Source organism: Lissotriton vulgaris, chromosome 5 (assembly GCF_964263255.1).
Source record: "Lissotriton vulgaris chromosome 5, aLisVul1.2, whole genome shotgun sequence".
Taxonomy (NCBI): Eukaryota; Metazoa; Chordata; class Amphibia; order Caudata; family Salamandridae; genus Lissotriton; species Lissotriton vulgaris.
In genome coordinates this window covers 1192892315-1192919829 of record NC_141693.1, presented here as the reverse complement: position 1 = coordinate 1192919829, position 27515 = coordinate 1192892315, and the positions used below count along the sequence as shown (strand labels likewise).

General features: G+C 46.5%; 1 protein-coding gene across 1 annotated transcript in view; it reads right to left on the bottom strand.

The window, feature by feature from the left end:
- DMBT1 (deleted in malignant brain tumors 1) overlaps positions 1 to 27515 on the bottom strand; it is an 845773-nt gene that overhangs the window by 524706 nt on the left and 293552 nt on the right. Inside the window, exon 5 of the mRNA XM_086919609.1 lies at positions 11792 to 12121. Within this exon, the coding sequence (XP_086775735.1) occupies positions 11792 to 12121 (330 nt within the window). The remainder of the gene's footprint in view (positions 1 to 11791; positions 12122 to 27515) is intronic.

The window sequence follows — 27515 nt, the reverse complement described above, 5'->3', positions numbered from 1 at the left end:
CCTCCAGGGGCCTGAATTCGGGCAAGGAGTCCAGACCTTCCAATGCGGGGGAGATGGCATGACAAAACTGTAAATATTTAAAGAACTGTGTTCGGGGCATGTCATAGTCTTCCCTCAGCTCGTGGAACGATTTAAGGGTTGTGCCTTTCATAACATGGCCCAACGTCGATATTCCTATCACGTCTCAGCCGCGGAACCCCTGTAGGGACGCCAGAGCCGGCAACCGACCATTCTGCCACAATGGGGTTTCCTCCGTCAGTCTGTTTCACCATCCCATGCGGCATAGCGCCTGTTGCCAAATCCGGAAAACCACCTGAGTAACGACTGGGAGCCTCTTCCTCTTTCCAGCCGAATACAATATAGTGTGTAGGTTGTCCGGTTCCATTAGATACCTCTCAAGGGTGTACGCTGGGTCTCCCCGGTCCCCATACCATCATTCTTTCAATATCAATAGGTGAGACGCCTGATAATAGGTACGGAGCGCCACTCTCACCGCACCCCGGGCCAGAGGAATTGGCCTAATGCCGAGTTGACCTGTCGATCCACTGTGGCGAGATAGGGTAGGGGTGGTTCTGCAGTTGGTAGAGCAGACGCGGGAGGGCCACCATCTTGAAAATGGCCGAGCGGCCATAAATATTCAGGGGCATACGGGACCATGTTTTCATCTCCGGCCGGACCCGGTCCCATACAGGAACGACATTACGCTCCCAAGAGACCCCAGTTAAGTCCGTCAGGAACACTCCAAGATACTGAAGGCCCCCCGCCGCTTCCTGCAACGCTGACGCCCAGGACCCTATTGCCGTGCGATCTCCTAGTTTCCACAGTGTGGATTCCCGCAAATTTAGATGGAGCCCCAACACTTCCCCGAACACCCGCATTATATCCAGGACCCTCGGCCCTGACCTATTTAATTCAGTGAGGAAGAAGAGAACCTCGTTGCCATATAGCGCGATTCTGTCTGACGGTCCCGCCGCCCATTCAAAGCTTCTCATTTGTGCGTCTATTCATACCCACTCCTCTAATGGCTCCATGGCAAGAGCAAACAGATACGGCTAGAGGGGGCACCCCTGCCGAGTGCCCCTTCCGACAGGAAAGGTAGTGTATACTGCTCCAGCCACTCTCACAGAGGCCGTCAGGTCGGTATACAGCAACTTCACGTATGATAGAAATTGGGGCCCAAGATTCAGGCGAGGTAGGAGCACATGTAGGTAGACCCAACTCAACGAGTCAAAGGCCCTATCTATGTCGGCCAGCAGGAGTGCCGCCTGGGTTCCTGTGGCCCGCATCGCCTCTACCGCCACCTGTGCATGCCTAATATTGTGCCTCGTTGCTCTATGAGGCATAAATCCCGCTTGGTGCGGGTGGACAAGGTCAGTGATGTATGGAATGAGGCGATTGGCGAGTGCTTTGGCCAATATCTTCGCCTCAACATTCAGAAGCGATATGGGGCTATATGATTCGTGGTTTTCGGGGGGCCTCCCAGGCTTTCAGAAGACTACGATTTCGGCATGTCTCCAGTCTGCCGGTAATCGACCACAGTCCCTGGCCTCCTCCAACGCCCTCTTATAGTACGTCCCCAACTGAAGATGATCTTTCCTAAAGAATTAGCATGGGAACCCATTGGGCCCGGGGGCCTTACCAGCATTCAATTCACCAGGGGCCGTCCCCAGCTCCTCAGCCGACAGAGGGAGTTCGAGACAATCCTGTCCCTCCTCCGAAATTGCCCGTGGCGGAAGGTCTGCAAGAAATTTGTCAATGGCCTCTGCTGGGAGGGATTCCAGAGGGGCATACTGGGCCGCATAGTATCGTGCAAAACTGTTTGCTAGCTCCTCACGGGCCGACAAAGAATCTCCGGCCTCATCCCGAAGACCCGGCAGGGCCTGCGCCTGGAAAGTGTCCTGGCAGAGCCTATATAGCATCGTGCTGGACCTATCGCACCATTGGTATATTCTGCTCTGTGTAGCCAGCAACACCTGCCGTGACTCCTCAAGGAGTAACGACACATAAGCCTGCTGCGTTAGTAGTAGTTGTCCTACATATCTTTCATCCCCCGTCGTACTGCATCGCTCCTCCAAGTCACAGACCCGATCCGCTGCCTCTTCCAGGCCCTCCTTGAGTGCCCTACGGGCCGCCGCGCAGCAGGCAATATCTACTGTGCTTTAGAGCCTCCCAGAGGGTCATGTCATCCGTCTCCGACCTATCATTGTCCTCCCAATAATGGGCTATGGCCTCCCTTATGTGAGTCTGGTAATCGTCCTGTTGTAGATGCCATGTGGAGAGACGCCATCGAAATGGCTGCCGCCTCCTGTCCAGGAGAAGGTCTACAGTAATTGGGGAATGATCAGACAGGCCTCTCGGCAATATAGACGTTGAGTCCACCCTCCCTATCCGAGCGTGGGGAACAAATAGGTAATCTAGTCTGGAGAAAGATTTATGTACCTCAGAAACATGGGTATATTCCCGGCTATGAGTGTGCTGATAACGCCATGTATCTATCTAGCCCATCCCTCTCACCATATCACTCAATTTAGTGGGAGTGTCTGCCGCCTGCTCACCCCCGGGCCTTTGGCGATCCATCCGGCTATTCATAACATCATTCCAGTCACCCCCGACCACAGCCATCACGTCCGGGATCTCAGCCTATATGGTAAACAGCTTTTCTACAAGTGACCACTGCAATGGGGGCGGGGCATATACACTTCCAAAGACCACAGGTTCATCCCCAATCATCCCTTTGACAAATACATACCTACCCTGCGCATCCGTGTCGAGTGGACGTAGGACACCCTGCGGTGTATCAAAACAGCCACCCCCCGGGAGCCCTTCGCAAACCCGGCATGATATGCCTGTTGGTAGCCATATCGCTGTAGGCTAAGGGTTTTGGTGCCCAGGAGATGCGTCTCCTGCAAGAGCAGGATATCCGCCCTTTCTTTCTTCCCCTGCCGCAGAACTGCACCCCTCTTTATATTATCAAGGATACCCCTTACATTCCAGCTCACAATTCGCAACAACTCCTTGGGGAGGGCTGGCCCTAGATCTTTAACCGCCATCTATGGGTTGAAAAACCGACTGCCTGGGTGTCAGGGACTGTAAACGTATACATGACTGCAATGGAACTTGAATGGACATTGTGCTGCAGAGAACTACCTCCCCCCCCAATCCCGTGCCTCCCCCCACCTCCCCACCCCCATCAACCCCCTTTCCAACATCCCCTCAACTCCCAACCTCCACCCCCATACCTCAGCAACATTGAAGTACCTATCGCGGTGCAGGTGAGCGCCGACCCCCAATGGGAGGCCTGAGGCCACCCACCCCAATGGTTCCCCATGAACTATTCACCCAAACCCCAACTTAACCCCCGGAAGTAATAAACCTCTCTGAAATCGGGGAACGTGTCCGCCCGTCAGTCCGCTGCCCTCCCCCACACCTACCCCCATCCCATATCAGCTAGTTATAAACAGTTCAACATCAGATATGGTTAACCTCAAGTTCTTCAGTCGTCTCCAGTAGGAATTACTCAACATCTCGTGCCTCCCACATAAGTTTTGAGCATGTAAGTTGTCTTCAGGTCCGCCCAAGCCCTCAAGGATCCGGCTTCTGAGAGTCCGGGGCATCAGGCCCCTCTTCTATCATCTCCTGAGAAGGAGAAAGTTTTTTGGGCCGGGACCTCCAGTTGCTCGTACTCCGCGATCTCCGGGGAGTCTGCTGCGGCGCTGCCGCCGAGGATGAATCCGAGTCGTGTCCCGGTGGAGTGTGCACTCAAACTCTGACAGTTTCGTTGGTCCAGGTGAATACATCCTCCGGTGTGTTAAAAAAAAAGGTACGGGACTGAAACACAACCCGCAAGCGAGTCGGGTAGAGCAAGGCGTATTGAATCTTCAGGTCTCTTAGACATGCCTTGGCCGCCGTAAAGGATTGTTGTTGTTGCTGCACCAGTTTAGTATAGTCCGGGAATATTAGGATCTTCAGGTTGTCATACAGGAGGGGTTCTTTTGCTCGTGCTTGGCGCAGGATAGTGTCCCGATCATGGTAATTGAGCAGCCGGGCTATCAAAGGTCGTGGGCGAGCACCAACTGGCGGCTTCTTGATGAGCGCTCTATGCGCCCGCTCAACTACGAAGCAGCGTGAGAGGGAGTCTGACGGCATCCACCCCTCTAGCCACTGGGTCAGGAAGGCCTCCATGTTGTCCTTCTTGCAGCCCTCTGGAAAGCCAACAAATCGCAAGTTGTTGCGCCGAGCCCACCCTTCTGCATCTTCGACCCAGAGCGCAAGGCCCTCCTGAATCCCTTCCATACTGGCCACTTTTTTCTTTAAGGTCGCCACGCCGTCCTCCACCTCCGAAAGTCTGGATTCGGCTTCTGTAATGCGGGTCACGGTATTCCGCAGGTCCTGGCGCAAGAGGATAACTTCAGCCCCCACCCCCCCGATCTTCACATCCAGCATGTCTCTAGATTATGTTATTGCCACCATGAGAGCCGCATTGTCTGGCCTGGTGTCTGGAGGCTCCTGGAGGCGCCTGTTCCCCCACTCGGGCCCGCAAACTTATCCATGGGCCCCTGTTTCGAAGCCCCTCTGCCATTTCTGCCTCTGGTCATGGTTGGTCGTGGCCGGACGCTTCCGCCCTGGTCTCACTGGGCATATCAACCGGCTCCTGCTGTACTGTTGGAGGGGGACCACGTCCCAAGACTACTTCTGGTCTCTCAGGCTCCGGGGGTGTCCATGCCACACTGTCTGTATCGCACTCAAAGACTCGCTGCCCCTTTATTCTACTGCCATTGTCAGCCACCAATGCCTTCAGCGCCTTACAGCCCCTTCCCGCAGTTACAAGCTGGTGCAGTGTTCATGTAAGGCCTCTTCCAGGGAACAAGCGCCAGGCGAGGCCAGCCTTCATGAATCCTGAATGGGGAGCTTGTACAGCCTCTCCGCAGTACCCCCACGGCACCTCTCCGGTCAAGGCTGGCGGACTGTGTTGTGGCTGCGGCTGTTATCGCCCCACCTCTGCTGCCCGTGACCCAGATAGAAACACAGTGGCTCGTCGAAGAGAGGTTCGCCTGGGCCCACCCTGCGGCCCGACCTGACCGCCGAATGAAGGGCATCACCAACCTGGGCAAGCCATGTATGCACAGTGTCCCAGCGCGGCGTCCCCCCCAAGTGGCCATGTCGCACGTGTGTCCAAGAAGGGGGGGTCTCCGGCAGTGGTCCGCAAAGTCGGGGCACTCAGTCTTCTGTGGAGGGGGGGGGAGAAGATTGCACTTGCCCGCCCCACAGCGCCAACGCGGTCCGATGTAACCGCCGAGGAGGAGATGCCCCCCCGCATAGGCCGCTGCCCCACAGGGTCTCTCGCCTCACACTCCAGGCCCGCTCACCTCATGGAAGGATTGAGGCGGCCGAGACCGCGCCAGATTGAAGGCGCCCCAGCCGCCAAATCAAGTCCACGGCTGCGCCTCACCCTCTAGGCCCCACCACCTCTCTGCCCCCTGCACTGTTTTCCTGTGGTCTCTGGTGTCCGTCGCTTGTTGGCGGCGGCTAGGATCGCCTGCTCTTCGCCCGGACTCAATGTGGCCGCGCCGCGCCGCCGTCAGGGCTCGCGGCACCCAAGGTCCCGGCTTCTCGTGGCGAGGTAGGCCTCACCGATCCAGGCTCCACTGTGTACGGTGCCTCGATCACCCCCAAACTGCTCACAGAGTTCGCCTACCGACAGGGACTGCAGGACACCTCGTCGGGATGTTTTCGGGTGGGGGAGAAGCAGGATAGATGATTGGATACTGCAACGGCGGGACGGAGCTCTCTCAAGCTGCATCCGCCATGTTGGCTACCTTGGCCACGCCCCCCCCCGAGTTGTATCATTTTAGCTCTGCTGTGAAGATTGTATTTATTTCTGTGGTTTTATGGTCATTGATTTAGCCGAATAAAGATTATCGATTGATTGACTTTGTTATTGAATGCATTCATGTTATAATTTGTCTCTGAAGTTTTCTGCTGTGATTATGTTCTTCGAAAAATGAGATTGTCTGAATATTCTTTATTTAGTCTCACATTAATCTCCTAAAATGATTAACTTGCAGTAAGTTTTGCTCGTTTGTTATATTATATTTTGTGACAACAGGTGCTCTGGGCAGGGGAGTTTGCAGGAGGTAATTCGTAATTTGAAAATGGTTCCCAATGACACTTGTAATTGTTTTAGGTGATTTTTCTGCTTACAGTTTACTGCTCGGTAACTCGGGGGCATATTGCCTTCAATTTTATTATTTAGAATTTTTGCATTTTGCTATTTGGTATGGTCATGCGCACTTTATGTTAACTCAGAAATACGTGTAATTGTGAGGAGCGAAATTAACTAAAAAACAAAACAGTACTTTCGCTCTTCAAAACTCGTCATTGGAGCCTAAATGTGTAATACTTGAGGACTGTAGCATATATCAATTATAACAATGTGATATAAAATAAAATGTTTGTGAAGTTGAGAAGCATAAAAAACACTACATCATAATGCTTAACAGTGCATGAACCAGCTTACCTCTCTTATCACTACTTCACTTTATACTTATATTTGATCCTGTCCTAGCTCGGATGCTTTTTTGGCAAAATTCAAGCTATAGAAATACCACATACAGACATACATATATACATTGATACATACAAACATACAAGCTAATTAAAACACAACAGTATTCTGTCAGTCTGCTCAATAATTAAGTATTTTGTTTTAAGACTCTCATAATATAGACAACTATTTGCAAAGGTTAGATATATGAATACATCTGAAAAGGTGCAATAACATTTCACATTAGCTCACATTTCACATTTCATTACACATTACCTGCTTGTCTAGTAGTGGATGTTGTTCGTTTTGATGTAGTTAATGTCATTCCCACTGCAATAGAAACACAACATAATGATTGTTCACCTAAAATATAGAAAGAAAAGCACATTTTCAAAAAGGATTTGCCTATTGTACCCTCTCACATCCTCCATTCGTGGCGACGTCTTCAAATTTCTCAGCTGGGCAAAGGAGAGTCCTTTCAATACCATAGAGCGACATCCTACTGTCCAAGCATTTGTGTGGGGAGCAAATTGGATGCATTAATAACTTATGAGGCACTGTTTCCCTGTATTTTGCATTGTGTATTTTGCTGTATTTTGTCTATAGCTCTAGTGGATAGAATTGTTTTATTAAGGTGGATCATTCCCTCCCAGGTATGGCTACCAGTTAATACCAAAAATTAAAAGACAAAGAAATATAACACTTAAAGACATGTTCCCAAGAAGAAAAATATGAAGATATTCATATCCAAACTTAATCTGCTAATCGCTGCTAGCCCCCCCCCCCCCCACTCCCCATGATAAGCCTTTTTTCGGCTATTTGGGCTAGTTTGCGCTTTGGCCCCTGTAACGTTTAGTCCACATAAGGTATCCAAGCCAAATTTGCGCCCTTTTCTTCAAATATCTTGGGAATTCTCAAGGTACCCAGGGTTTGTGATTTTCCCACGAGGGAGCCAAAATATAGCACTTTTTTTTTCTTCAGAAAATGGGGGGGGAGTGCTGCAGAAGAAAACATCATTAATTTCCTTGCAAAAGGTATCAACAAAGGGTTGATGGTGCTAAAATCACCGTCTTCCCAGCTTTCAGGAACGAGCAAACTTTTGTCAGAAAACCAAAATGTTCTACACAGTTTTGGCATTTTACAATTTTCCTCATATTTTGTGCTTTCAACCTCCTTCCAGTTAGTGGTAGAAGTGGGTGTGAAAGCGATAAAGGATCCCGGGAAACTATACATTTCTGAAAAGGAGACAAATTTAAGACTTCAGCAACGGGTCATTTGTGTTGATCCTTCAAGGTTTTTTTAATAGAAACTAACAGTTGAAAATAAAAAATGTGAGGTTTCCAGGGGATTCTGGGTAAGAAACGTTGGGGAATCGACGCAAGCTACATCTTACTGGACTCCTCCAGGTGTCTAGTTTTCAGAAATGCCTGTGTTTGGTAGGTTTATCTAGATGGCCTCCGAGCCTGGGATGAAAAATCAAGTGCCCCCTATCTATCACAGGACAAACTGGTTATTCAAGGGAGCATCTGAGTTTTGGGTCCCGGGCTCAGTGGCGATCTAGCGAAACCTACCATTCCCAGATATTTCTGAAAGCTAGACACCCACGGGAGTCCAGGGAGGTGTGGTTTGCGCTGATTCCCCAATGTTTTCTTACCCAGAATCCCCTGCAAAACCTTACATTAAGTTAAAATCGAATTTTCCTCACATTTCTGTCTGTGATTACCATGCCATCACAAATTACCTACCACCCAGTGTACGCCTCGGTCTCCTGAGTAAAATGATACCTTACATGTAGGTGGGTCAAGGGCCTGAGACTGGGAAGGTCCAAAAACATAGGGATTAAGGAGATAGCACAGAGAGTTCTAAGCGCTATCTTTTTTTCCGTGCTTTTTTAGGCTGACTCTGCATTAGACACCCACACAAGTGAGGTATCATTTTTATCTGGAGACCAAGGGGAATACTCGGTAGTAGGACTTTTGTGATGGTGCAGTGATCCCAGGCAAAAATGTAAGGAACATTAGATTTTTTCAGCTAAATTTGTGGTTTGCAGGGGATCCTGGGTAGGACATTGTTGGGAGATCAATGCAAACCACACCTCCCTGGACTCCCCAGGGTGTCTAGTTTTCAGAAATGTCTCTCTTCCGTAGGTTTCCATAGAGGCCCACCAAGCTGGGGACCAAAAGCACAGGTGACTCTCTTGTGATCGATAATTTTGAGGTCTCAACAGTACGTTTTGAGCCATTTCCTGTCGCAGGCACTAGGCCTAACCACCACGTGAGCTATCATTTGTATCGGAAGACTTGGGCGAATGCTGGGTGCATGGAAGTTTGTGGCTCCCCGCAGATTCCAAAACTTCCCCTCACAAAAATGTGAGGATAATGTGTTTTGTGTTTACAAAGTTTGAGGTATGCAAGGGATTCTGGGTAACAGAACCTGGTGAGAGCCACATAAGTCACCCCATTCTGGATTATCCTGTGTGTTTAAATTAAAAAATGTACAGGTTGCTATGTTTCCCTCGGTGCTGACCAAAATCCACAGCTAGGCATATTGCAAAAAAAGGTCAGTGCTTAGTGGACTTTCTGCCCCCTCGTGGAAGGCAGATCAGGGGCTATTGCCCCGATATGCCCCCAAGGGGGTGCAGAAAGACTGTGGCCAATTTTTCATGTGGGGTGTTGGCATGCCCCTTCTGGTTGGCCCCCAGCCCAACAATAGGAAAAAAATAGTCCCGATGCCTAGTAGGCTTTCTGTCCCCCCTTGGGGGGGGGGGGCTAATTGGTATCTTTTACCTCACCTACCCCATTGGGTCCCCATTTATGTGGGGTCGGGAACGGCCATTGTGGGCAGCCCCTTCCCCTCTTTTATAAAAACAAAAAAATCCCTACTGCCTAGTGGGCTTTCTGCCCACCTGGAAGAGCAGATTGGGGTAAATAACCCCCATCTGCCCCCCAAGGGGCAGAAAGTCTGTCCCTTTTGCGTTTGGGGCGTGGGGGCTTTGGCATGCTCATTCTGGGCAGCCCTCACCCCTATGTATATAAAAGCCCAAAACATCTGGTGCCTAGTGGGCTTTATGTCCCCTCGCCAGGGGGGCAGATCAGTTGTATATGCCTCCCTGTGGAGGCAGAAAGACTGTGGCTATTTGTTTGGGGTGTTGGGGCACTGGGGCACTGGCATGGTCATCCTGGGCAACCACTTCCCCATGTATAGTAAAAAATATAATTCTGGTACCTAGTGGGCACCCTGCTCTCCCTGGGTGGGCAGATAAGGACTATTACCCTCATCTGCCTCCTGGGGGGGGGGGCAGAAGAACTGTGGTAATTTATTTGAGGTTGGGGCCATTGGCATACCCATTATGGGTAGCCACCACCCCTATATATTAAAAAAGCATATTTCCTGGTGCCTAGAGTGCTTTCTGCCCCCCAGGGGGGCAGATCAGGTGCTATTGCACCAGTCTACCTCCTGGCGGGTGCAGAAAGACTGGAATTTTTGGTGAGTTTGGGGGAGTTGGCATGCCCATTATGGGCAGCCCTCATCCCTGAAGTATAAAGAAAAATCCCTGGTGTCTAGTCTGACGTTTTTTTTCCCCCCTGGGGGGCAGGAAGACCGAATATGCCCATTTAAATATGGGGGGAGCAAAGACCCTTGCCCAACGGGCGCCCCCTCTCCTGGTGCCTTCTTGAGGCAATCCCCTAGGGATCCACTAGGGAAGGGTACCATTGGAAAGGGGAGATTCTTCCCTTTCGAACATTACCTCTGGAAGCTATTCCTAACTTCCCAAGGCAAAAGAAAAAGGAAATCCCTTTTCTGTTTACAGCAGAGGGATTTAGTGCTCATGTACACATGACAGAATGGTTCCATCATGCGCACACGAGCACTGTGGCTCATGACGGAACCATTCTGTCATGATCATGGAAAGGTTTGAAAGGAAATTTAAAATAAAGTTTAAATATGTTTCTCTGCAAAGCTCTTGAAGTATTTGTATATGCAATAAGTATCAGTATCAGTTCAGCCCACCTCTCTTTTCTCCACACCCCCTCCTTCAGGCGGAAGCACACAGGAGGCTGCAGATTTGCCACACTTGCCCCTAGACTCTGGAATTCCCTCCCCCTGGAAATCCGAGCCTGTCCGGACCTCATGAAATTCAGAAGAGCACTTAAAACCTGTCTCTGTAAGCAAGCCTACAACTAGTGTCCTACCGAGTAGCGAGTTCTGCCTTTTCCTATAGCGCCAAGAAACCAATCAGTGTAAGTGCGCTCTACAAATCATTCTTAACATTAACATTAACAAGTATCAGTAATGGTTACATAGGCCAGTCTCACTCCTCTCAGGCCCCAATTACTTGTGAGGCACTAAATTCTAATACTCCGATGACTGCAAATATCAGAATTCTGAGTTTCATGGTATTACCATATGCCTACAATTTTTTACATTAATCAGTCAAACCAACCCAGTTTATTGGGAAAGGTGCCTGGAAAATACCAATTCATGTGCAATTTGATTTGCCCTAATAAGCGTGAAATTCTGCAGTTATGCCTAATTTGCTTAATTTAAAGTGCCGTACAGATACCTGAATCATTACCCCACAATTGACCTTTGCCATTTGTGGTAAATACCTCACCCCTAACAACCCCATTGGGAATGGGCCATTTATACAGGTCCAATAATAAAAGTACAGTTCCTCCTTTCCCCCATTGTCACACAAGATATTCACTTCCTGTTGTACCTTAGCAGTCTCACCACAGACATGCTCCCTTAGTGTAGTGGGCAATCATTCCACATTCCCCTGTTCTGATCACTTCCACAGTCTGAGAAAAACTGTTTCTTTCTGTATTCTTTGCCACAATATTTAAAAACAAGTCACTTCTTCTTTAAGCATTAGCCAGTGAAAGCTCCTCTGTTAATCCAGGTGCCACTTTACCACTGTTACAACCAGACAACATTTTCATAGAGTTAGGTTTCTTGGATTGGTGCTATAGCTTTAAACTCTCTAATTAATATTTATTATAGATTAGAACATACCAGTCATATGTTCTATATTGCACAGTGTGGGCTTCCAACCAATCCACTAATTCACATACTAACACTTAGTCATTTATCATATACTTCATTTCATGATGAATTCATGAAAATGCATCAAACAACCAAAAATGCAGTCACTCAAAGTCCACTCTGCCACACTCCTCTTCTTTATTTATTGATATAAAAAAGGTGTATTTCATTTATTTTCATAGTACATACATTACAACAAACCTGAACAGATGACCCCAGCATCGTTGATATGGAGACAGTTATGTATGTTCCATCCTCTGTTGGGACAGTCCCACAGGTGAGCTTCTTGTCCTCTGCAGAGCACATCATCTAGAAGAATGTTTCCAGTTCCCTGACCAAAAAAGGCCCCTCCTGGAGATGCCAGGGCAGTTCCACAGCCCAGCTGTCTGCACACAACTTGTGAATTCGCTGTACTCCAGAAATCATCACAAACGGTCCCCCAGGCGCTTCCATAATAAATTTCTATGCGGCCGGCACAATTCTGTCCTCCATTAACCAGTCTTAAGGCCACACTTTCTGTATCACGAGGAGCTAGAGGGACAAAAATGGCACAAACCTCTTACCATGTACATACAGGTATATAAAACTACAGACTAAATTAGAACAATGGCAGTTAAATCACACTTTAGCCTTCATCCCCAACATCAGGCAACGAGGGATGAGTCCCCAATAGGAAAATTCAATTAAGGAAGGATGTATCCAGCTTTTGTCATCCCAGCGTAGGTGTGTTCTCTAATCCGGTGTGATCGCCGTGTTATGGCGTTGTGTCTCCAGAATGGAGACTGGAGACTAGAGACACAACGCCGTAACAAGGCGATCACACCGTATATAGAGAGGCATATCATGCCCCTTGTTTGTCCACACCACTGACAAGACCGTCATACGAACCTACTTGCACTTTAATACCTTCGCTATCAACTCAAAGTGGGCGACACATGCATTAGAGTATGCAACCATGCTGGGATGACAAAAGCTGGATACATCCTTCCTTAATTGAATTGTCTTATTGGGGACATTTCTCGGTATTGGCCAGAGATTGATACAATCCATATATAAGAGAGTATGCATCTATTATGAGAGGATAAATGCTAGCCACATCCTTCCATACTCCCCATTTCCTATTGGACATATTTCCAATGACTGGCCAGAGATTGAGGCATTTCAAATGGTCTCCCAGTTCTGTTTCATAAATAGCAAGATATTTGCGTATTGGACAATCCAAATCTTTTGGATCGACTTTTTTTGTGTATAAGCCTTGAAGAAGTTACAATCAAAATGAAACATGTGTCAGCTGTTTTCATTATGAGTATGCCCTCCGTGGATCAACTAGTAATAACAACAATCTTGTAAAACAGCATTTGTCCTTGTTTTGGATTGTATTTTGAATATTGGGCTTTTACAATTTGAATGAAACATTGTCATTTGATATTAAACAGAATTTTGCAGAATGTATCTGGTTTGAGTAGTTTTCCTGTAAGCAGTCATATTGCTTTCTGAATCATAAATTTGTTACACTATTGAAAATAGTGATTTGAATATTGGAGAGTGCCGAGGTACAGTTGTTTTGTTAAGCGTTCTTTTAAACTCCTGTGTGATGGTATCTGTGGTTGTAGGTTTTTTTTGTATAGTTACCTTGAGAGGAACCAATACTATTACCTTTATACCGACAAGTTTAGACAACAAATATCGATTGGATTTGATGTGCCATCCTATATACCCCCACCACCTCCTTTGTTTCTTGTGAAGCAAGCCACTTTGTCTAGCCTGATTCGGAGTTGGTTCACCGGCTTGAATCACATCCTGGGAATCTGGCACTATGGAGCTTTCAGGGGACAATTCTAAAATCCAGGCCAGGCAGTGGTTGAAGATAGCCAGATTGATTCTCAACTTCGGGTTAATCACCTTATGGAGCATTTTCCAAAAGTTGCTCCAAACTCCTGGAATGTCTTCTTGAAGTTCCCCTTGAGGGTTCAAAGTGTCCAAAACACAAATCCAAGTGTCTGGCATCTCCTAGATTGTAATCCTTAAAACTCCACTGGTCGCACTTCAGGTTGGGGATTCTTGGTGGAGAAGATGCAGATGGGCTCTGTTAACTTTTAGCTTACAGGGAGTCCACTTCTCAGAATTTCAGAGTCAGGGAAAGTCCTTCTGGTGCTGAGTTCCACAGTTTATAGCAGGTGCAGACTTGGTGAGTGCAGTCCTCTTGGTGCATGTCAGGGAGTCAGCAGGGTAGTCATTTTTCTTCTTGTTTCTTCAGGCAGCAGATCTGAGGAGGTATGCAACTCTCTCACATGTATTCGCAGGCTCTGGGCATCAAGCAGGGGGGCACCCCTGACCAGTGGGAAGCAGGAGGTCACTAATGTGTATAACCACTTTCTCCAAAGTGTGGCATATTCTTGAACCAGAAAGCACCATTCTCTCAAAATCCAACATGGAGAAAATCTCTCTAGAGGAGCTGGATCAGGCTAACCTAATATTCTGGTGTGGCTAATTTTCCTAAACACATCCTTTCCAACCCTCTTCTTAATCTAATTACTGGGCTCCTGTGTGGCTGAAAAAGCAGGATGTGATGGTGGGCCTGTGCTGTCCTAAAGTGACATTTTCCCTTTGATGATCAGTTTGGCTACCCCTAAACCCCTTTAAGTCATCTTCACTGCAGCTTATACTTACTTATCTGCCCACAGGGAACCTATTGTAACCTCTGACAGGACACTTCACACCCATGAGGCAGCACTGGCACAGCCTGGGAGCAGGCTGAACAATCAGGAGAAAGCAACTGGAAAGCTGGATTTTGGCCCCCAGAAAAGAAAGTTTAATAACTTTTTCACATTATTAGTTATTATAAATCTAATATGGGCAAGTTGTTGGATTTATCTCATCAATTAATGTGATACCTTGTGGTAAATTTTACATGGCTCCTACCAATATTTATAGTTAAATAAAATAATGCAATGTTAGCCTTTGGAATCATTCGCTTCCATGGGGTAAAACGGAATTGGCTGTTTGTCACAAGAGCTTATAAAACATATTTTATAATGTCCCAGCTTATAATAACAAGGCATCCTACCGCTGGGGCACCCTAAGAATGACATATGTGTAACAGTAGGGTTGGTTGAGACTTTTGAAGTATATTTAAATCTAAAGCTGAATTTCCATGTACATTTTATGTAAATGTAGCCTGAAAGGCAGTGCTTCCTTTAAAATTACAGCAGGCAACACAGTAATGCACACTTAAGTGCATTAAGCATACTGGGCCTCTAAACCTACATTTCCTATTATCTACTAGGGAATTACAGCTAAGCTGTCATTACCAATTATAATTATACCTAATTTGTATATTCTTAGAGAAGGTGGTCATCTCGGTCATGGACCAGCTCAGGGAAGGACTAGACACTAACACCTCCCAGGCCCTCATCCTCCTCGACTTATCCGCCGCCTTTGACACGGTCGATCACTCCATCTTATTATCCCGTGTCAGGGCGGCGGGTATGGGGGGTTCGACTCTGACCTGGATCAGTTCCTTCCTTAATGGCCGCACTCAGGCTGTCCATCTAGCCGACTTCTCAGCTCCCCCGCGAGAAGTTCAGTGCGGTGTTCCTCAAGGATCTTCCCTTTCTCCCTTATTATTTAATCTGTACATTCTCCCCCTTGTGCTTGCTTTGCAACAGATGGAGGTCACGGTGTATAACTACGCCGATGACCTCCAGCTGATTTTTAACCTTTCCCCGTCCCAATCTGGTGTTCATTCCTTTCAGTCGGTCATGCTATTTATCCGGGATTGGATGAATCACAACCATCTGAAACTCAACCCGGATAAAACTGAGTTAGTCTTGACCGGCGGTTGTAGTAGTCCCTGGTCCCCCATCTTTTGGCCCCCGTCTTTAGGTTCCCCCCCATCACCCTCTCCCTCTGTTAAAACCCTTGGTATTACCATCAACCACCAACTCACCCTTCACTCCCAGATTAGTTCTGTTGTGTCTTCCTGTTTTTTTATGCTTCGAACCATACGGAAAATTTCCCGTTTCTTCTCTGTCCCTGCTCTGAAACTGATTCTGATGGCGACGGTTCTTTCTCGGCTAGATTACGGGAACATCGTGTATAACGGTGCTCCCGCCTATGCCCTCCAGCGCCTTCAGTCAATCCAGAACCAGGCGGCCCGATTGATTTTCGGGCTGACTAAATTTCATCACTCCTCACCTTTATTGAAGTCCCTTCATTGGCTGCCGATTAAGGAGCGGGCTTTATTCAAATTAGGTTGTACCACCTTTCAAGCCCGTGCGGCAACGGCGCCTGCCTATATTTCCTCGGCAATTCAAGCTTATCAGCCTACTAGGGAGCTGCGCTCCTCCTCCATGTGCCTTCTGACAGTTCCCCGCTTCAAGAAGAGCCGGATGGGGGGCCTGAAATTCTCTGTCTTGGCCCCTTCCTTTTGGAACTCCCTCCCGTTGGCCTTACGCTCAGCTGCCTCTTATATGGAGTTCCGAAAATCACTTAAAACCTTTCTCTTCCTGAAAGCTTTCCCAGCTTAATTAATCCTCTTGCTCCCCTGTTTCTGGTTTTAGTGTTTATCAGCGCCATGAAGCCGCACGGCATACGCGCGCTTTATAAATTCTTTTAAAATAAATTAGTATCTGAGCACTGGCCCTGGGTCTGGTAAGCAGAGCCCAGGGTGCAGTCAGAGTCAGAAAACCTGCATCAAGTGGTAAAAATGGGGGAATAAATTAAATGGGGGGACATTGTTAACAGGTTCTGATTTCTCATAACAGCAATATCTACTACATCTTGTGCTACCAAACTATTCCAGCCACAATATACAGAGGCAACATTTCGAGAAGGTAAGTGCATACAGGTAAGTACAGATTTGCTAATCTTGACATTTTAGGAAATAGGCCCCACATGTCACTGCTATTTTTATTCTGCTGTGTACAATGACATTTGAGCAATGGTTGTAGCACCGAGGTACATACTATGATCAGACCCTATAATTTAGTTTTGCAATAAAGTATTATTGTGGTGTCTGCACTGAAATCATAGAGAAAAACTAACACATACAGCAGCTTTGGGTCCAAAGCCTTTAAATTAAAAAACAGGAAAAGACAACAAATAGAAAATGTTTAAAGTTTCGACCAGTCCATGTGGCTCTAAAAAAAGTCTTTCTAAATGTGTATGTTTTGCAAGATTTAAACGATTCAACTCTCTCAATGGAATTATGCTTTTTTGCATTTTTGTTTTTTAATGGAAACACAATGTAATATAAGCTAAACAGCTGTTAGTTTATGAAACTAAAGATAGAACAAACAACTAGGACAATAAGAAATAAAAGTAAAAGTAGTAGCAAGTGCAATATATCACTAATCAACAAGGATGACTTTGTACACACTTTGTACACATTTTCTTCTATGGTGCCCATATGGAATGTATTTAAAAGAAACAACTCCTTCAGCCTTACAGACCCAGGATCCCATATCTACATATAGACATTAATATAGCACTGTGAGAAAGAGGTTTATTTTTTAGGGTGGGCAACTGCCCACCTTAAGGAATAATAACACTTCTAGTCAAAATGAAGCCTCTAATTAACTAAATTAACCTGAGTTCAACCCCTATTGCACTAAACGGACCGGCTCAACTCAGGGCACTGCCTAATGCATTGGCAGTACCAAAACAGAAATAGAGCCATAACAACAAACAATAAAAATTCCAAACCGAATAGGAAAAATTGAGTAACATTTAGGGCCATATGTAGGTAGCCCAATACCGGTCGGTATGTCAGAAATTCGGTAAATTAGCCATTACCGACCGGTATTTATGCCTTCGAGATGTAGGAGTGCAAAAATAAGGCTTCGGTAACTATGAATCGGTAAATATCGATTCATCATTACCGACTTCAAAATTACTGAATCAGTATTTACCAAATCGGTATTTACTGAATCGGTAAATATGAAACGGTCTAACGAGAAAAGATATGTAGGTAAAATCTGAAATACCGAATTTCATGGAATTCGGTATTTAAGAGTCGGTAATTAACACTAACTGGAAGCAGGTGGTAATCAGCCACATGATATATAAGCAATCCCAAAATGCAACATTGTGATCACTATGGAGGCTTTCTATGTCATTGCAAGGTGGCTACGGCTACAGGCAGCAGGAGAGAGAATCTGAAGTCGGGAGGAGCAAGTCTACAGACAGCGGATCACACTCTTCCAACTCACTGAGGCAGAGATCCATGAAAGGTACAGGATACACCCCCACACCATCCTGGACTTGATAAGGGACCTGCACCCACTCCTGGAGCACCCAACACCAAGGGAACACGCCATACCACCACATGTGCGGGTGCTCTGTTGCCTACATCTCCTTGCATCTGGCAGTTACCAGGGGGTGGTAGCTGCGGTAGGCGGGGTGTCTCAGAGTTGCATGTCCCATTTCTTTGGAAAGTTCCTGGATGCCATGATGCAGAGAATGCACCACTACATCAGCTTCCCAAACACACAGGCGGAACTGCAGAAAACCAAGACAGACTTTTATCAGATGGCACAGTTCCCGCACGTCATAGGCTGTATTGATGGGGCACACATTCCAATCTGCCCTCCTGCAGCCACTGAGTATATCTACAGGAACAGAAAGTCCACCCACTCAATAAATGTGCAGATAATCTGTGACGCTGGCAACATAATTACTGACATTGTGGCCAAATTTCCTGGGAGCACCCACGACTCGTACATATTCCAGAACAGTGGGATCTACACACGCCTGGATGCAGGAGAATTTGGGGAAGGATATCTGGTAGGTAAATCACTGAGACACACCCTGATAGAAACTTCAGCTGAATGTGTTCTTTTGTATCTAACTAATGGCACTCTCTTTCCCACCTAGGCGAAAGCGCTTATGCTGTGTGGTCTATTGTCCTCACTCCCTACCTGAACCCATCAACCCAGAGTGAGAGACGTTACAATGTGGCACACAAATCAACACGCAACTTTGTGGAGCGCACCTTTGGACTTTTGAAAAGCAGGTTCCGCTGCCTCCACAAAAGCGGAGGTGCACGTCAGTACACACCCATCATCTGCTGTAAAATCATTGCAACCTGTGCTATGCTGCATAACCTTGCCACAAAGAAAGGTACAGAAGTTGAAATTACTTATCATAAGGACATTGATGATGGACCTGAACAGCCAGAGCCCTACATAGCAGGAGTAGCGCCAACAACAGATGGGAGATTAAGACGGGCAGAAATCACACACAACTATTTTTAAGTAAGTAAGGAGACACAGCCAGGCGTTGCATGTGCATGACATAGTTTAATAACTGGGCACTACTACAATTGACAAATGGCACACCATGCCAGTCCAATTGGTGACATCCTTAATGGGTAGTCATGGGTTACTTCACCCTAAATATGTACAGAAAGGTGTGGGCAGCATTAATGTCTGCGCCCACGCACAACAGTGCTGGATGCCTGCAGCTGGCTATCCTGACTGGATGTTGAACCAGGGCCCGCAGCATGCCGCCTGCTGCTCCTCCGGGTGTCTGGAACAGGTGGGATATTGCTGCTCTTGCTGGTGGTCTCTTCACTCTCCCCCACACCTAGAGCACCAGCGTTGGCTGACTGGATGGTCAGCAGCAGTTCCATAGCGGATGTCACCTTCTCCATTGCCCTGGAGACATCAGTGCAGCAGTGCACTAGCATCTCCTGTATTGCCACGGAGCACCTGCAGAGCAGGGAAGTGGCAGTTGCCAGAAGGTTCACCGCCTTGGTGTGCTGCTGTATGTACTGCCTCTCCCTGTGCCTTCTTGCCCTGTCATCATCCAGTTTGTCGCAGAGTACCATCAAGGACTGGGACAGGTCCCGCATTCCCTCTGCCATTTCCTTAATGCCTTCCACCATGGAGCTGATGCCCCTGTCAATATGACCCATGTGTTGGTTTAAGTGCCGCATTTGTCTTTGCACTGATTGTATGGCCTTCCCCTGCAGGCGCTGCACTTTAACCATAGTGGCCTCCAGCTCTCCAAAGACCCCGTCACCCTGCCGAGTTGTGCTATGCTCCCGGACCCTGTGGCGTCTCGCACCTGTGTGCACACTCTAGAGGTGGACTGCAGCCCAGCATTGGTTTCATCCAGTGGAGCAGATGGCGTGTCACCCTCCCTTGTGTCCTCAGAGGTTGACTCCATGACATGGAGAGTGGCTACAGCATGCCTCCTGGGCCTTACCACTACCGGTGATGTTGAAGCTGGTGAGGCTGACTGTCCTTGTGAGTCCTGCTGTGGTGATTCAATCGGCAGTGGGGATGCTGGCTCTGCTGTTGTGGCTGGCTCTGGTGGTGCAGCTGCCTGTGGTGTTGGTGCGGGTGGTGGTTGAGTGCTGTGGCCTGCACTCGTGCTGGCATCCTCAGTCCTTTCTTTAAGGGGTGCCCTTCCCTTCTTCTCCTGCGCTGTCCTGCGTAGTGACTCTCCTGTGGACAGATATGGACATTAGCTCAGTGGTCCTGCAAACCTGTATTTCAGTATTAAATTACAATCCTGTCACGCTTTCTCAATGTCCTCTACTACTTCTGACTGATGTGTGTGGCATGCCTTGTTGTTTCGTGTGATGACTGTCATGATGGGTGTTTTACTGATAACAACTCCCATGTTGCATTGGTGGTGTAGACCAAAACCTGTACTGGAGTGTGAGTCACACAGCCACATTGAGGAAGGGGGACTGGGAAGGGGGTGGAGGTTTGCTGGGCATGCTCCTTACCTTGTATTGTGGAATCTCTGGCTGAGCTGTCTGCATCCCCGATCCCAAACACACTCACGGGCTCCAGGGTCGACTCCACCAGCTGCTCCAGATCAGTGAGGGCATGTGCCCTGCTCCTTCCTCCCCCTGTGACACTGGCCTCTTTCCCGTGTGCAGACAACTTCTTTTTGGTAATGATCCTGAGATCCTACCACAGTTTTTTTAAGTCATCAATCTCTTGTGGGCTCACCCCAATGGCGTTCACCTTCGCCTGGATTGCCAGCCAGGTCTACCTTTTCACAGCCTCTGATACCTGCAGGGACTGTTTCCCAAAAAGCTGGGTGTTGTGTTTCACCACCTCCTCCACAAGCACCTGAAGCTCACTTGTGCTGAACTTCATCTTTATTTTCCTGCCTGCTCCTTCCCTCTGTGATTCCTGGGATGCCATCCTGCAGTTCTGCTCAGCACAGATCAGCCAGTGGCTCAGTTGCTCACAGCTCTCCAGAAGGTTCTGAAATGGGTGTGGTCACTTCCTGGTTGTGGGGTGGGGTGGATGCACATGAATGGTTGAATCCTCAATAGCTTGTATTTTCAATCTCCGATTCAGTATTTACCAATTCAGTATTTACCGATTCGGTAAAATTTTCCAAATTTTTCCGAATCGGTAAATGATACCAAATTTGTTCCTACATCTCATTTACCGATTACGGAATACCAAATCAGTAAAATTCGGTATTTAGGAATCAGTAAAAGATATTTACCTACATATGGCCCTTAATCCCTAACTCATCCTCTTACTCATCCCAGTCCTTACCACATGAGGTTTTACCTCTTGTATTCTCTTTTCCAACATCCTCCTAAATTCTTTCACCTTTCCATTAAAACCACCAAGCCTCTCCCATAAATCCCTCCCCGTTCACATTGTCACATCCTCATCAGCTCGCCACCCTCTGGTTAACAAAGACAATCCTTCTGGGCATTCCTGAATATGCTGGGGAGCCGGATATAGGGTGCCTTTTTTTTCAGGACTATTGTGGCCCATGAGTATAGGACAAATGGGTTCTGGAGGTTATAAAATAGGATTATATCATACTCCATTGGCCATATATCAGATGTACTGCACTGCTTAAAATGGGCAGACTCGAAGAGGCCGGGTGTAGAAGGGCATGTGGTGGTATCAGCACCTTTTTTTTACATAATTTGGGAGTGTGCACCGATCCAAAGGTACTGGAAAGCAATAATTACATGTATGAAGGTTGAGTATGGGTAGAGAGTTGCGCTGACACACACAGTGTGCCCCCTGAATGTGTGGGAACCTACTGATCTTGACCGTGCTGGACAGCTGTGGACTACCATGGGATTGATGATTGTGAAACAAAACATAGCTCAGAGGTAGTGGGTGGCGTTAGTGCCTACTCTTGCCGAATGGAAGCAGGATATGGATTGGTGCATGATGGTAGAAGCAGAAGTATATAAAAACAGAGGTTGTCCCCGGAAATGGGACTGAGTCTGGGGAAAATGGAATGCATTCCGGGGGAAATATATGTGAACCTCCACAAGCTCGTGGGGCGGCAGCGGGTAGAATGTTAAATTTAGGGGAAGAGTTAACTACTGTTTAATGATGAGATATAAGGGGCCATTGGTGTCTTGCCTATGGGGTGCACTGTAAATCTGTGACCGAGAGGACTAAAAGCGAGGTACTGCTGTGTAATTGTGTAACTTATATGTTTCATGAAAAAGATTATTAGAAATTTAAAAAAGATAGGATTACATCATTACCTTTTTCAGGCCTTACTGAACAGTGTATTGACTTTATTCAAAAAGAAGGTATTCTTCCAGGTCCCAATAAGTCAACAGGAGCAGGGGTGGTACTCGTTAGCGTCTCTAGTTCAGAAATCAGTTCAGTTCAGTAAGCTTTATTCGATTATAAAGAACAATCATAAAAGCACAAAACATTTAAGGCATATACAGTACATTTTAAGAAAATAGCAGAAGTCAGAAAGAACATTTTTTAAAATAGCATACTCTTCCTAAGGGCAATTGATTTTAGGATGTAGGTTGCAGTAAAAAACAAATATCCGGCTCATATAATAGAAACAGGAGATTCATAGCAGTATTTAGAGATAAAGTGCCGTACTTTTTAAAAAGTGGTTTTAAAAAAGCAATACGAAGGTGTAAATATAAATCACATATGAGGAGAAAGTGCATAGTGCTTTGTTTTCTTATTCCGTCACATCGAGATGGGACCGTGGGATACTTTTTAATACATGGGAATGCCACCAGGTGGTGTACAATACTTAATCTCATTCTGGTGAGTACAAACCGGTGTGATGTTCTAGTAACCATGGTTAGATATTGTTGAAAACCAACGGTATCCACATGTAAAGTATAAAGCTTAGAGGTTATTAACTGCCCACTTGTACGTTTACGGTCAAAAGCTTTCTTCCTCAAATAAATATGTTTAATTTCACACTTCGATATATCAATAGCCCTACTGGGATCATCCATAATATTTATATTAAATATGTCCTTAAATGTTGTTACTACATATTTGAGCCATGGGATCTGTAATCATTTGTCCAAGCGGAGGCAATCATTAATAATGCTTCTATTGAAAATGGTTTCATCCTTCAACCATATAGATCTCCAGGCCATCAGGGGTCTTAGCCAAATTAAATCTGTCAAGTGTTCTGCCCCCACTTCGGTATGTATGAGTTCGGTGGAGGTCGACATAGGTAAACAGAGTAATTTTTTCAAAAACCTATTTTCCTCAATTTGTAGATCTGCATGGTGACAGTAACCCCAGACCCCGGCTCCATGGAGCGCAATCGACACGCATCTAGATTGATATATATGTAGCATATCACGAATACGGCGATCCCCGAGTTTAGCCGCGAATTTAAAAACCCCGAAAGCACTTTTGGCCATTTTAGCCCTAACATTAGTCACCTCCTGTGTACACATTCCGCTACCGGTAAAGGTTATGCCCAGGTAACAGAACTTCTCTACTAGTGAGATATTATGGTGGTCTAAATACAAAGATTTTGTTTTTCCTGCTCTATTTCCACAGATCATAGCATAAGTTTTAGTTGTATTGCTCTGCAGCTTTCTGCCCTTGATAAAATTAGAGAACTTGTCCATAAGTCTTTGGAGGCCTAAAGGTGTCCTAGAAAGAAGTACTGCGTCATCGGCGTATAGCAGTACCGGTACTTCGAGGCCCTCCACTTGTGGTGGGTCAAATCTAACCATTTTAAGTTCAGCATTGATGGCATTAATAAAAAGGGTAAAAAGGAGAGGGGCAAGGACACAGCCTTATCTAATGCCTAGATTGACCTTAAATTTAGCGGTGCATTCTCCGGCTTGTCCATAGCGCACACGGGCAGATCATTTGGTATATAGTCTAGCCAAAGAAGAAAACATTTTCTCTGGGGCACCTAGACTCAAAAAAATCGGCCATAATAGGCCGTGGTCTACTAGGTCGAATGCACTACTTAGATCTGCAAAGCAAAGGTAGAGGGATCCTTGCTTTGCTCGTGTATATTTCCCTACTAAAAGATCCAAGTTAATGCATTGTTCCAGGGTCCCTCGCCCTTTCCTGAACCCATATTGTGACTGAGCCAGAATCTTATTATCCTCCGCCCACTCTTCTAGCCTCACCAGCAAGACCCTGCTCATGATCTTCACTGATGAGTCTAGAAGGGAAATGGGTCAGTAATGTTTGGCTACAGATCTGCTTCCTTTTTTAAATATGAGGATGATAGTGGACTCACCCAGGTTAACGGCGGATTTTCCATTACGGTAGCATTAAAAACTCTGGTCAGCACCGGTCCCCAGTGTACCAAATCGGCTTTATACAAGTCAACTGGTACACCGTCCGGGCCCGGTGCTTTCCCCCCCTTGCTGCTGTTAATACCGTGTTCTACCTCTGGGAGTGTGATGTTAAGTAGGAGGGTAGGCCAAATATCTACATCCCCAATAATTTTCCCTGAGTCAAAGATGCAGGAAAATGTGTAACCCATGCTTCCTCACTAACATGGGATGTTAGATCAGGAGCGTCCTCATTTTTTAAAAAGGGAGAATTAACTGTGTCCCAAAACAGCTTGGTATTGGATATCGCAACTGCCATAGTCAGTTTGTCCCAGGCTTCTTCCTGTAACTCCTTCTTCCTTCGCTTTAGCTGTACTTTATATACAGATCTCAAGTTGGTAACAATTGTCCTGTCCCTTGGTCTACTTGACAGGGCTTGCTTTAATAGCAACAGAGATTGCGTACAGGCATGATCGAACCAGCCTTTAATCTGGGCTGACTTATTCACCTTAGTTACAGTCAGGATGTTAGAAATTTTGACATTAATCTTGCTAAAGCACCTTATAGTATACATGGAGTCAGCATTGGGTTCCAAGCAGTCATATAGCTCTGCCTGACATGCCGTAACAATACTTTTTAAAAGCTTGTTAGGGTTTTCCCCTTTACACTTTATCCTTGGGCCATTCGATCTGCATGGAATAATGTCATCTACGGTTGTTTGGGGTATCTGACTTCTAGGGCCCCAAATATAAAGTATTAGAACAATACACTTATGGTCGCTGATAGCTAAGTCTATTATCTTTGGGGTGGTACAGTATGCACTAATGTTTACAGAGATCAACAAGTGATCAATAATAGTGCATTCATTCCTGCCTGTGAATGTCCGTAAGGGGTTACCATCCTTATCATTTGCACACTGCAACACCTTCATGTCAAATTTGGCCATAGCTGAATTCAACACCTCACCGTAGGTGGTATGCGGAAAGGGGAATTTAGCCTTGTTTCTGAGGTGCTTACATTGGCGGCCTGCAAGGTAGCAGTATTGCATGTTTTTGGGGGGCTATTTGGGGGGTGTTCTAGATATTTGGGAGTGGGTTTAGGGGTCTGGGAGCACTGCCAGGAAGGTCTAATGTTGTGTAAAAATAGCAGTTTGGTCGTAGGTTGAGGGGAAAGGGGAATTTGGGCCTTTTTCTGAGGTGCATTTTTGCCATTGGCTTACATTGGCTGCCTGCAAGGTAGCAGTATTGCATGTTTTTGGGGGGCTATTTGGAGCTGTTCTAGATTGTTGGGAGTGGGTTTAGCGGTTTGCGAGCACTGCTGGGATGGTCTAAATTTAGGTACAAATAGCAGTTTGGTTGTAGGTTGAGGGGAAAGGGGAATTTGGGCCTTTTTCTGAGGTGTATTATTGCCATTGGCTTACATTGGCGGCCTGCAAGGTAGCAGTATTGCATGTTTTTTAGGGGTTATTTGGGGGTGTTCTAGATTTTTGGGAGTCGGTTTAGGCGTCAGGGAGCACTGCTGGGAAGGTCTAATTGTGTGTAAAAATAGCACTTTGGTCGTAGGTTGAGGGGAAAGGGGAATTTGGGCCTTTTTCTGAGGTGTATTTTTGCCATTGGCTTATATTAGCGGCCTGCGAGGTAGCAGTATTGCATGTTTTTGGGGGGCTATTTAGGGGTGTTCTAGATTTTTGGGAGTGGGTTTAGGGGTCTGGGAGTACAGCTGGGAAGGTCTAATTTTGTGTCAAGATAGCAGTTTGATCGCAGGTTGAGGGGAAAGGGGAATTTGGGCCTGTTTCTGGGGTGTATTTTTGCTATTGGCTAACATTGGCGGCCTGCGAGGTAGCTGTATTGCATGTTTTTGGGGGTCTATTTGGGGGTGTTCTAGATTTTTGGGAGAGGGTTTTACGGGTCTGGGAGCACTGCTGGGAAGGTCTAATTTTGTGTCAAAACAGCAGTTTGGTCGTAGGTTGAGGGGAACGGGGAATTTGGGCCATGCTCTGAGGTGTATTTTTGCCGTTGGCTTACATTGGCGGCCTGCGAGGTAGCATTATTGCATGTTTTTTGGAGGCTAATTGGGGGGGTTCTAGATTTTTGGGAGTGGGTTTAGGGGTCTGGGAGCACTGCTGGTAAGGTCTAATTTTGTGTAAAAATAGCAGTTTGGTCGTAGGTTGAGGGGAAAGGGGAATTTGGGCCTTTTTCTGAGGTGTATTTTTGCCATTGGCTTACATTGGCGGCCTGCAAGGTAGCAGTATTGCTTTTTTGGGAGGGATATTTGGGGGTGTTTTAGATTTTTGGGGATGGGTTTAGGGGTTAGGGACGCACGGTGGGAAGGTCTAGTTTAGGGGAAAAATAGTAGTTTGTCTGTAAGTTGAGGGGAAAGGTGATTTGGCCCTGTTTCTAGGGTGCATTTCGGCCCATAGGCTAACATTGCCGGTAATGCGTTATTGCAGAAGTCACTGGAAACAACTCTTCTGGCACTTTACGCAGCTGTAGTGTAGGAAAAGCACTATACATTTACCCAAAGAAGTAGCACTTACTGGATTAGCCAGTAGAAAGTACTCCAGTAATAGTTATGCAAAATGCCCAAAAATCCGTGAGTTTGCGGGAAAATCTGCGAATTCGCGTTTTTTCGATTTCGCGCAAATTTGCGGACCGCAGATCCGCAAAATTCGCCCATACTTACTAATTACTATCCTTGAAAAGGAGACTCGGAGAACGCACTTTCGAAATGATGCTTGTATGTAATACTGTCGCCTCTGAAACTGAAAGTGTTATTTTTGCGCTACACAGCGTACCTTATATTTTTTTCTCTGTGTTGTTTTTTATTATCAGTTCCTGTTTTTCCATCAACCATTACAGGCCGGCTTTTACCCTGTGCAACGGGAAAAATGATTACCTCAGGCTTACCATTAGCCATCCGCAATTCCGCATCAGGCAGGCAGTGGACAGTGTGTTTGGTAACCAAGATTGATCGACGGAGCGTCAGATGGAATGGAGGAGTACCGCGAATAAGAGGAATGGCTGGATGCACGCAAATTTCTAAATTCAACAGGACAACAACAACATACAGTTACAGTATCCTCTTCACTTCTCCTTATCTTTTAAATAATGTTATTGTTGTGAACTTCTATGAGTGTGACTGTGTATTTGTTTGCTCTCTGCTTCAAATTCATCCCTCCAGCCATTGTATACGTTTTTATTTGCTATTTTTAAAACTAATTTAAAGTACTAAGTGTTGTTTATTCTCACTGATGGCAAGTGAAATTGCGTAATTACTGCAGCCCTTTACTGTCATATTGTTTCTTCATAGTCAATCAATCAATCAATCAATCAATCAATCATAACACTTGTATCGCACACTACTCACCCGGAAGGGTCTCAAGGCGCTTGGGGGAAGGGG